Below are 11,256 nucleotides of genomic sequence, written 5' to 3' on the forward strand. Positions count from 1 at the left end.
CTGGTCCATCTGCAGAGAAATGCCATGCAGAAAATGTTTTCTGTGTTTTTGTGGGTGTTTCTTTTTTAACCACATTGCATTTATCCCCCATCATCTCCCTTGATCCACTGCCTGGTAGCATATGTGTTGTTAACAATAAAAATCTGGGTTTGCTTGTTTGTTTGCTTTTAAAAGGAAAGGTATTGCAGCTTTTTTCCTGACTTCTTGTTTCATTGGGAATTTTGATGCTGTTTGCTCTGCTTTTTCCAGTTGGTCTGGTAGCATCTCCAGATGGAAGAGTTGAGTCAGAGCAGCTGAAGGATTGCAGAGTCAGAGCAGTAGGATAACAGATGGGTGAATGCTTTATAAATACTTCTAAATTATGTTAGAACTATCTAAATACCTTTGGTAAGAGCCCAGTAAGAGCAGTGCTCTGGAGGTGTTGATGGTGCAGAGCTGGGCTTTGGCTTTCCCTCTGTTTAGAGCAGGTTCTGGTGGAGTTTCACTACAGTCTCACTGGCACAGGACACTCCTGCTCTGAGAGTGGGAGTAATTCAGCTTTTCTTCTTGTTCAGTGTTTGTGCCTGTCCTGAACCAGTCACCAGAGTGCAGCCAGCCTGAATTCCAGCTGTGTGAATCCCAATAAATACCACTGACCTCAGTGATTGCCATGGGCTTGCTTTAGGCTGACAGGCCCCACTATAGAAAGCCTCAGATGCAGGGGATCTCTTTTGGCTGTGACTGAGGAGAGGATGTGGTGCAGGCACTGAGTTCAGCTGAACAGCTGGAGAAGAAATCCTGGGGTTCCTGCACCCCCCTTTGCATTGATGACTGGCTTAGCCACTGAGGGCTTCTCTTCCTGGGACAGCAGAGCACTTAATCCTGGAGTGCCTTTGGCACTGACACAGCCCAGCTTGTGCAAAAGCTGGGAGGATTTTGGGGCTGCATGGTAAGAACCAGCTACGTGACTGGCTTTGGCTCTGTGCAGTTGTGGTTTGCCCTTAGCCCAGCCAGCTTCACATGAAACGTCAGATGAAGCTTTACATGCAGGGATGTGATCAGTCAACATCCCTGTTCCTGACAGGCAGCTTCCTGACACTCAAGTGTTCTGCAGTCACATCCTGGGTTTAGTTTACCCACATGTATTGGGAAATCTCTTAGCTGAAATATTCCCTTATTAGTGAAGGAAGCAACAATATAGCTCTTGTCTGAGGCTTTTCTAAATCTTTTCTTTTTCCTTTCTTCCTGCTGAACTGGTGCAGCTTTTTCATGTAGCCATGTCTGAGTGCTTCCCTGTTGATTTCCCTAGCTCAGTAGAAAGACAGCTCAAAGGTTTGTTTAACCATACAGAGCAGGAGCTGATGGAAAGCTGCATATCCAGAGTCATGTTTAATTAAGCCAGGGGGAGGAACAACAGTGAAGCCAGGCAAGGCAGCTTTGAGTGGCAAGGAGGCTGTTTGAAGGATTTGTTGGTATTAATTAGGTGTGCTGTGTCTGCTCTGGGTGACATCAAACAGGGCCATTTCACTGCCACCGACCCCTTTGTTCCTACAACCTGTTTGTCTTGTTAGCTGCTGAAATTCTAGTGTCTGGAGCAGGGACCTTCTCTTATTAAATGTTTGTGCAGTGTCCAACACAATGAAGTCTTGATCCTTCCCTGAAATGTCTCTGTTCTGCTGAAAACAAAACAGCAGTAATGTCAAGGATAAGCTCTCTGGGCTAAGAGTTTATCAAATATTCTTCATGGGAGAAAAATCAACAGAAGGAACCAGCATTAAGTGGAAAAACCCAACAGCTGATTTCCCAGTGCATTAACAATAGTTCTTGAAATGTTTCAGCTCCCTCTTAGAAGTATAGCAAATTCTGGCTTGCAGTTCATTAAACATATTGACTTTGCAGATTGTGCTGTGTACACAAGTATCTATTCAGATTTAGACATCTTCTGTGAAATTATATATCTTTTGCAATTAACATTTTTTTTTCTCCTTTTCAGTTGTTTTTGATGTGTACAGAGACAGCAGGGTAAGTGAACAATTGGTTGTCTATAATTGTTTCTTCTGTGAAAACTTGAAATGCTACAAAGATCAAGCAAGTAATAGCTTTGTCTTCCTAAAAATGTCCTGGAAAGAAACAACCAAACAAACAAAAAAATACCACTAAAGTAAAAACCATGACCAAACAAAAACACCAAGCAAAACCTACTTGATGTTAATCTGTTCCACAGGTCTTTTTCTGTGATAAATGCTGTCTACGGTAGGAGAATAATAGGATTAGGGGTGTAAATATGTCTGTGCCAGTGATGTAATTTATTTACTTAGTATCTTCCAGAGAGGTTGTCTGTTCTAAAGCACAGAACTTAGTCTTCGACTGCAGTTTTCTCAGTTCTGTGAATCTACAAGAGGCAACTTAGTTTTTGTTATGACATGAGAGTCCTTGCTGCAGTAATTTAGAGTGGAATAGACTATTTCAGTTGGAAGGGACCTGCAATGCTCATCAAGTTCTACTGCTTGACCAGTTCAGGGCTGACTGAAAAGTAAAAGCATGTGGTTATGGGTGGTGTTCCCAGGCACATGGTGGGATTTGTGGGGCTGTCCTGTGCAGGGCCAGGAGCTTCCAACTCAGTCCCTTCCAACTCAGGATATTCTGTGACTCTTGCATGGAGGGCATGGCCCAAATAGCTTTCAAACACACAAACAGGTCTGCATTTTCTTTTAAGGCAGATATTTCTTGGGCTTTATTTCTTTTTTCCCTGTGTTTGTTTTTTCGTTACAGCATTTGAACTCATCAGAATTATCCTTAATATTTTTTCAGATTATCCTTGTGAGATTGGAAAATGGTTCATATCTGGAAGTCTAGGATAGGAAGGGATGATTCTCAAAAGAGGGTATGAATGTTTGTGACAGATGGAAGCCAGTTTTTTCTTTTCAAGCTGCTCCAGCTGTGGTTCTGAGAGTTGGGCAGATCAGAACCCTCAACATCCAGACAGTGATGGAGTTGGGGAGAAACATCCCACCTCAACTGTTTGAAAAACATAGATAGGTGTAGTGTTTAGGGGTGTGGTTTAGGGGTGAACACAGAGGTGCTGGGTAAGGATTGGATTATCTTAAAGGACTTTTCCAACCTAAATAGTTCTATGAAGGTGCCAGTATCAGAGTTAGTAATCTTGACTTCTCGTAGTGTGAATGGGGGGAAATATTTGGTCAGGTGAGTTGTGCTTGAAAGGCTTGATTGGAGAAAGTCTTTATTAGAGTTGAGTGTATTGGGAGTAAGTCCTGATTCTCATTTTGAATGTTGCTGAACTGTTTTGTAATTGTGTAACAGTAAATCATGCCATAGTTTACAAAACAGGAACGTGTCTCACGTGGAAAACAACAACTATACCATTTCTCAATTTCTCAGCCCAGCTTTTAATGTAGGTACCTCAAACAAGGCTGTGGGCTAGAGCAGCTCTGCTGTAATTGAAATTACCTGCCCAGGCTCAGATTGACAGACATGAGGATGCTGTCAGGAAAAATGAGGAGCAGCACTTGGGCATTGAACCAGTTTCTGCCGTTGTGTGCTCTGCCTCATAGCTGAGGCATGAAGAGAAATTACTTCAGTAAAAGGTTTCAGCCTGTGGTATCTCAAATGAGCAGTGTTTCTTCATCTGTCAAGATAAAATATATCTGTTTGTAGATTTCTCTCGGTGGATTCTACCCTCAGGTCTTGTAAACTGCCAGCTAGCCCTTTGTGTGTCAGATGCTTCTCCTTTCACACGTACCATTGTGGTTTGCAACTGCGTTATTCATCGCTCCCTCGGCGTGAGAGCTACAGGCAGCTAAAGAATATTGTGAGCATGATTAATTTCCAGAGCCCGTGCTCCTCATCAGGCTGGTTGCACAGCAACCTCACATACAGAAGGAGAGAAATGTTCACTGACTGCTTGTTTCAAATCCTTTCAACTCTAAATGTTCAGCTTGGAGAAGCAAGTTGTTGTTGCTGTTGTAAATGACAGCAGTCTCCTCCCCGTGCTCACTTCAGTTGCTTTAGAGCTGTCTGGAGTTGGCTCCACAGGTCCTGCTCACTGAATTGGAGAGGGAATTCACAAAAAGCTCTGCTGTTGCTCTTTGCTGTCCCCCAGGTGTGAACAACAAACCAAGTTCAAGACAAGTCACTGTGCTAAGACAGAGCAATGCAAGGAGTGGCCCAGACCACTGCTGGCTCCCAGCTCTTGTTAAGGAGCACACCAGTGCTTGTGTCTGTGCCTTGTGAGCATTGTCACTGTGCAGGAAGGTGCAGCTGGAGTTAGGGAGGTGTAGCAGTTAAGTTTGCATTTTATCTGTCTGTAACTTCCTTTAACCAACAGGCTTTGTCATGGGCACTTCCTTTCAGTGCCCTGCTGCTTAATGCCTTGGCAAAAAAAAACCCATGAAGCTGACAGGGTATGATAAATCTATTGATTCTTTCTTTTAGGATGAGAAGAAAACACCATGTAATACAAGTAGGGGAATTTTTTTCCCCCTCCACTTATGCACAACTTTTTTTTCCTGGCTTGTGCATTTCTCTACTCTTGTATGACAAAGATTACTAATAGCAGGCAAAAGACAGCAGATAAATAGCCTTACTACTGCTTTTTAGATACACAGTGCAAATTATCTGAAACTGTATTTAAATCATGCCATTGCATGTAAGACTTGAGAAAGAATTTCATGTTAAGAAGAAGCAGTTTGGTTATGACCCAGGGTTATATACACTCCTTTTAATGAGCCTGAAAAGAGATATTGAGTTTGTTTTGCCACTTGTCATCAATTTGCAGCTAGCAAAGCTCAGTGCAGATTTAAAACCATCTCAAGGAAACAAGTGTTGCACTGCTGTCTGCAGGGGTGGAGGAACACTGCTGGGTGCTCACAAAAAACCATTTTGCTTTCAGTAGTCTCAAAATCAATTTTCAGTTTTTTCCAGGGTACATTTATTCTCTAGAAAAACGATCTTAATGTTCCTGAGAAAAAGCTGAGCTGGATGTATTTGGGGTGAAGAGGAATTTCTGTGAAAGCCTTTCATAGGGAAGTATTAGGTAGAAATGTTTCTGATGCAAGGAAAGATTCTCTGAACTGCTGAATGAACTTTGCTAGCCATTGCTTCTGTGTGTGATTAAATTGGTTCATTAGCTTGTTTTTCTCGAGTGATAGAATGAATATAAACCCACAGATAGAACCTAAACCCACAGATTCCTCCTCGTGCTGCCTTGGAGCTGACAAGACACCCCCATTAGCAAAAGTAAAAGACTGTTTATCATGAGAATTTGTGACAGCCTTTTGAGGGGGCCCAGGGATGGGAAATGACAGCAGAGTTTGCCCCATTGCTCCCTGCTCTGGTGGTGCCAGTGTTAGTGCAGAGGTGTTGCAGCTCAGCCATGCAGATCTGGGCTTGCTCACCCTTCCAGAACAAACTAGAAACCACTCAGGTCTGTGCCCCCCAGTTTGTAGTTTCTTTTGTAGCTGTCTGGTTTCAGCACTGTTGTTTCTGTGCTTTGGCTTCTTAAAATGTGCTCAGTGAGAGCTGAGACCTGCCCTGAGACAGACACCTGTGAAAGGCTGTGTGCAACCACAGCTGGCCCAGCTCCAGCCTGCAAGCCATAAGCACTGCTCTCCTCTCTGCTGGGACTGCCCACACCTGCAGCAGGAGCTGCCTGGGGATGCTCACAGAGGCTCCAGCACGTTTCTCCTCCCAGGTTGGCCTCACTTGCAGTCCCACAGAGTGTCAGTGCCCGTGGGACAGCTCACGGGCGTGGGTGGGGCGGGCAGGCTCCGTGTTACTCTCTGCCGATGCCTCAAAAGCATCTCGGTGTGTTACAGACCAGATGGCTGTAGTGTAAATAATTGAATGTATTTGCTGCTTGAATCAAGATAGGCAAGATCTTTCAAAGCCTGAAGATCCTTCAGAAAAGAGGAGAGAGCAAAATTAATGTTTAGTAGCTAAACTGTCTGCAGGTTTGTTTTCCCATTCCAGTTGATCTTTAGAATAAACACAATAAAACTCTTCAGCCCTGCTTATGTTACTGCAACTTTTCCCTTCCCTGTTTGATAGAACTGATTTCATCCAGATATAATACTGGTTTTGCACATTTTTACTAGCAGCTGTAGTCATATTTCCTTCTAATTCATTAGTGTTTTATTTTATTAGAGTAGTTGATAGTTCCTTGGGCAAGAGAAGATGGCCCAGTGCTGGGGGTTGTCTCTTGAAGTGCCTCAAGGAACACACACTATTTCTTCCTCCCCCACATGTCTGTTACTTCTAATATATCTTGTTAGTCTCTGCTTTCATTTTTCAGTTGTGAAGCTGTTGTGTTGTTGTGCACCCCACCACAACTGTTTGGAACACAGATGTGTTAAAGTTGAGGTAGAAATTAGTGTGGACTGATAGTAATGGCTGTATTAAAAATGCCCTTAAGTTATTCTTTATTTATCTATGTCTGTACAGCATCTTTGACGTTTCATGAGCTCCACCAGCATTTTGCAGACCCTGCTCTTTGTTTTTAGGGTCCCTTGTAAGACCAAGAACAGCAATTTTTGTAGACTGCTGGATGGAAAGTTTTTCATGGAAAGCAAAATTCCTGTGTGGGCAGTTTGGGTTTTTTTGTTTGTTTGGTCGTATTTTGGGTTTGGAGTTTTTTTGTGGTTTTTGATTAGTGCTCTCCCCTATTCCTTGTTCATTCTCTCTGGGGATCTTGGTGGATCATGGGGATTAGCCAGAACTTTGGTGGGCTCATCTGAAAACATTCTGGCATAGCACTAAATTCACTTTATTTGAGCTCTGTCTGATCTTCTGTTTAAAAAAAAAAACCAAAGTAAATTAAGACATGATAACTTGCTGTGATATAAAACTCTATGGGTTAAGAATGTTAGAATATTTTAAACGTTTAAACCCAGGTAGTTTCAATTTTGACATATTTTTATCTAAAGACTAAGCATGCTACAATAATCTGAGTGTATGTGTATTTTGATTTTTTTTTCTCTTTTTTTTGATTTGTTTTAATTCATCTGTGGTTCCTTTGCAGGGTAAGATTTGGTTAATAGATTTTAACCCATTTGGTGAAGTAACAGACTCCCTGCTCTTTACATGGGAGGAACTCACCTCTGGAAAAAACTTGAAAGGAGATCAAAGTGAAGGGGAAGCAACAGAACAGGTGAGGGAGGCTGAATAACATCCAGCAGGACTTATGGCCTTATTTTTGCTTTCTTTTGCTGTAACAATCAAATTGTGATGCAAATTCCATTGAAGTAATGGAAGCTCCTGTGAAATGTAAACACTTCATAAGTAAAATCTACCTTATAGTTCATCTCAACAAGTATCACCTGCTAGTTTTAGATGCCTGCAAAGGAATTTTTAGTTCAAACAGTACAAGTCCATGTTGCAGCTTTGACCCCATTGCAAAGAAGACGCCCTGAAACTTGCTTTTACACAGTTTTGATGCATTCCTTTCAGTTTTTCTTAAAATCTATTACTTTTCTATATAGTCACTTAAATTTCTACTTGGTTCTTGATATCTGTCATGCAGTTTCTCACATCTCCAGTTTTATGCTTGGGGGAAGACAAGCAGAAGCTTAACTTCTGTCACCTCCTCCTCTGGAATACCCTTAGCAAAGCCTTGTCCTCTGGTTGAACTCCCAGGACTTGCAGAACAAGGCTTTCTATCCCTCTTCCAAGCCACATTTCCTCTGTAAAAACAACTTCCCATTAGTACAGAAAGGGAGGAATAGTGTTTATTTTTTGTATTCCAGCTTTTTTTTTCTCACTGCATCTTGAGACAGAGTCCTCACATCCTAACAAGCCCTTGTGCAGCTGGGTAGGAGATAGGAAGTGGTGTGTTAATGGATCTTGGGAAACATTTGGTTCTTTCCTGAGGAGAGGTGGCTGGCCAGTGTGGGCTTTTCTTAATTTCCTGCCTGTTGAACTGCATTAGAGGTCACTGAAATGACAAACTTCATTGAGCTGACTTTAACATCTGGGAGTTTCTTTAGTCCTGTGGCCCTTTCCATAACACATTGACAGGGACACCCCTCCCCAGGCTGTCCTTCAGGCCATTGCCTCTGCCTCACCCTGGGGCTGTTGGTATATGAAACCCATTCCATGAACCCTCCTGTTAAAATCTGTGTCTCCTTTGTTAGAACACACTCCCAGTTCAGAGCTGTCTGTGGGACATGGGAATTTTCATTTTGGGATTTCTTTTTCTCGTTGCCAGATGCTTTGCACAGTTTTCTGTAGTTCAGTCCTGGATGAAAACTAGAATAACTTGTCTTCATGTTTCAACTGACATCCAGTCACATAATCTGGTGTAAAGCTGCTGATCTTTCATAAAATGAAACTGTTTATTGCAGTACAGCTGGCAATTGCATGGCATGTCAATGTGTTGAACTGAAAATGATATCATTCTCCAAAACCTGTTGCTACAATTCAGCATTTAGAGATCTTTTTGGCCCTTTATAGAGGTATTTTTTTCCTTCAGTGAATAAATTGGTTGGAAAGTTTAAATTATCATTTCAGTGAGATTATAGTTGCAAATGTGTTTAAACTGTGAAGACAAATCTAGGGATTCTATCAAAAAGATTTTTCTCTATCCAGATATGTATCTAGATACCACTGCCCAAAGTTCCTTATAGCTCCATTAGTACAGCACTGTCACAAGCATGAATTTATTAAATACATTAATAACTGATACACTGTAGAAACTTTAAAGTGAGGTAATGCAAGCCATTATTTGACTGTTTAACATGTTTGACATTTCAAATTGCTCCTAAGTGGGCAGAGGCTTTATAAGAAAGCTACAATTTTTAGAAAGCGCAAGTTTGGTTGAGTGAGTGCCAAATAAACTCATTGGCAGCGTGACTCAGTCTCAGGAGGAGTCCCAGGAACATTTCATATTCATGTCCACTGTTTGTTCTTGTCTCCTTCTCCAAAGGATTGCCCAGTGTTCCGTTGTACCAACAGCAAAGTCACCGTCCAGCCCAGCCCCTACCTGAGCTACCGACTGCCCAAGGACTTTGTGGACCTTTCCACAGGAGAGGATGTTCACAAATTGATTGACTTTCTAAAACTGGTAAGAAGTAGCGGGAAAAAAATCTCTGACCTTCCACCTTTGTGAAATAGAAGCACCAAAGTCCCTGGGTCTCTGCTTTTGTTACTAACAAAGTGTACAAAATTACAGAAAAAGCAGTGTATGAAACCATCACACAATGTTGGGTTGATTGTTCCTGAAGTGGTGAAGTGCAAGCTCTTTACTGCTCTCACTTTGCTTAATTTTATTTTTATGGGAAGCAGCAAATGTAGTTTGACAAATCTTACTGAAGGACTGACCTGTTTCCTTTCTTACTGAAATGTAAATATGAATGTAGTATGAATGGAAATGTGCTTTTTGAATGCCTGGAGCTAATGCTTTCAAGGTTTTTAACTGTTTTGTAATGCTTTTAATGTTTTTAATGTTTTTAACATTAAACTTTTAATGTTTTTAACTTTTTTCTTTAAAAGTTACATGACAAATGTATTAGGAAAAACCATGATAGAGTTGTTCCTTTTTCAGTCTGCTTTCTTTATTCTTTTAAAGCACAGTGGCATGAAGACATGAGTAAGTTAGGGAAGGGAGGGCAGGTTACCTGCACCTGCATCACTGACTCTTGCACCACCAGGATGTTTTCTGCTTCTTCTGTATTCCAATGGCTAGGCAAATCTTGTTCTTTACTGGAAATAAAATCCTATAGTTCGGGATGAGAGAGAGGGTTGATATTGCTCTCTTCAATTTGCTGAAAAATTATCTCTTGCTGTTCCAAAAAAATGGCTTAGAAATGCAGTCACTGTCTAATCCATTGTATCTGGAACACTTGACATGATTTATTAGTGCTCTTACTTCAGATAACTGTGTCCTAACATTCTGAACTCTCCTGTTCTGTTGACAGAAAAGAAATCAGCAAGAGGATGACTGAGGTACCCAGAAGCATTACATTGAATTACAAGCAAGAAATGTGGCAAAATCTGTATTTAGCATAACTATTAAACTATTGATTTAAAGGAAACCTGCTTTTTATAGTCAATGAAAGATCTGAAGAGCTGTTCATCCCCAGTGTCTGTTGGTTTATAGGAAAGTGTAGGGAAGCTTTTTCAGGGAAACATGAAAGGTCAGGGTGAGTTCTCACTGGATTCCAGGTGCAAAGAAGCAACAGCCTGAGTGCAGCTGAACAAGTTCTTTCCATTTTTCATAATGTGAGGATTGATGCACAGAGCTACGCCTTTGGACTCCCCAGTGTAAATGTGGCCACACAAAATGCTTGTGCAGTAACAACATGGAGCATTCTCTGCATTTAGGCACTGTCTTGCTTAATATGTAGTCACAAAGAAAAAGGAATGTACATTTTTATCTGTAGTAACCTTTTAAAATTGTGAATTTATTTTGTTTGGGGAGCACTTCTCATCCTTTATGTAGAAAAAAAAATAAAAAATGGAGAAGGGATTTTTTTCTTTGTTCCAAGGGCTAATATTTCATTTCAGAGAACAGCTATAGCTGTAGTAAACTACTTAAAGTTTGAAAATTTTACATATTGGGAATTTGAAATTCTGAATGCATTTAAAGTAAAGTAATATTTTCATAGTTGCTAAAGTGAAATGAAATTCATTTAAACTCACCAAATTTTATTTCATTTTCATAGTAAAGCTTTCTTGAAACGTGTTTTTTTAACATGATTACATACTAGACATTGTCTGTGACTTTAATCTACATAATTAACATCAAATTATAATTTTATATACAGACTCAGTCTTGTTTCTTTTGTGTCACATTTCTGAGTTTCTTAGGAAAGCAGTTATTCTTTCAGCTCTTAAAATTCTGCTTTCAGCTCTTAAAATTCTGTATTTGTTTGGTACTTCATGTTTTTTTGTATAAAGGGAAGCTTGGCTAAATCTGGGGAAACAGAAGCTCTTGTTTCCAATTGCTGTTGTTTGGGAGGTGGGGGAGGACAGTTTTAGGTGAATCACCAGCTGACTTTTGGATATAGGTGTTTGTACGGCATCAGTAATTTATTAAGACTGTGCAGAGTTCCCATTGAAACAAAAGGACATTTGAAGAAGCTCATAACCCCTGGAAACTGGTTCCTATTTCAGACCAGTTATGTGATACTCTGTGTGTGTATAAAGCTGTTTGTGTTTCTTTGCCTTGCTTTTGCTGTCAGATTGGAATGGTGCTTGGTTACAATCTGTTCTTGGATGTTAAATCTGAGCTGAGATGTTAAATTATTACCTAATGTCTTTATT

The 11,256-nt window shown here is 40.8% G+C and overlaps 1 protein-coding gene across 1 annotated transcript in view; it reads left to right on the top strand.

The window, feature by feature from the left end:
- The window catches only part of CDC123 (cell division cycle 123), a 34,288-nt gene extending 23,456 nt beyond the window's left edge, over positions 1-10,832 (top strand). Inside the window, exons 10-13 of the mRNA XM_054287552.1 lie at positions 1,973-2,001; positions 7,016-7,144; positions 8,918-9,055; positions 9,909-10,832. Coding sequence (XP_054143527.1) covers positions 1,973-2,001; positions 7,016-7,144; positions 8,918-9,055; positions 9,909-9,935 — 323 coding nt within the window. The 3' untranslated portion in view covers positions 9,936-10,832. The remainder of the gene's footprint in view (positions 1-1,972; positions 2,002-7,015; positions 7,145-8,917; positions 9,056-9,908) is intronic.
- Positions 10,833-11,256: the final 424 nt, after the last annotated feature.

Source organism: Melozone crissalis, unplaced genomic scaffold (genome assembly GCF_028551555.1).
Source record: "Melozone crissalis strain CALT ecotype California unplaced genomic scaffold, PUWL_Pcris_2 ptg000059l_1, whole genome shotgun sequence".
Taxonomy (NCBI): Eukaryota; Metazoa; Chordata; class Aves; order Passeriformes; family Passerellidae; genus Melozone; species Melozone crissalis.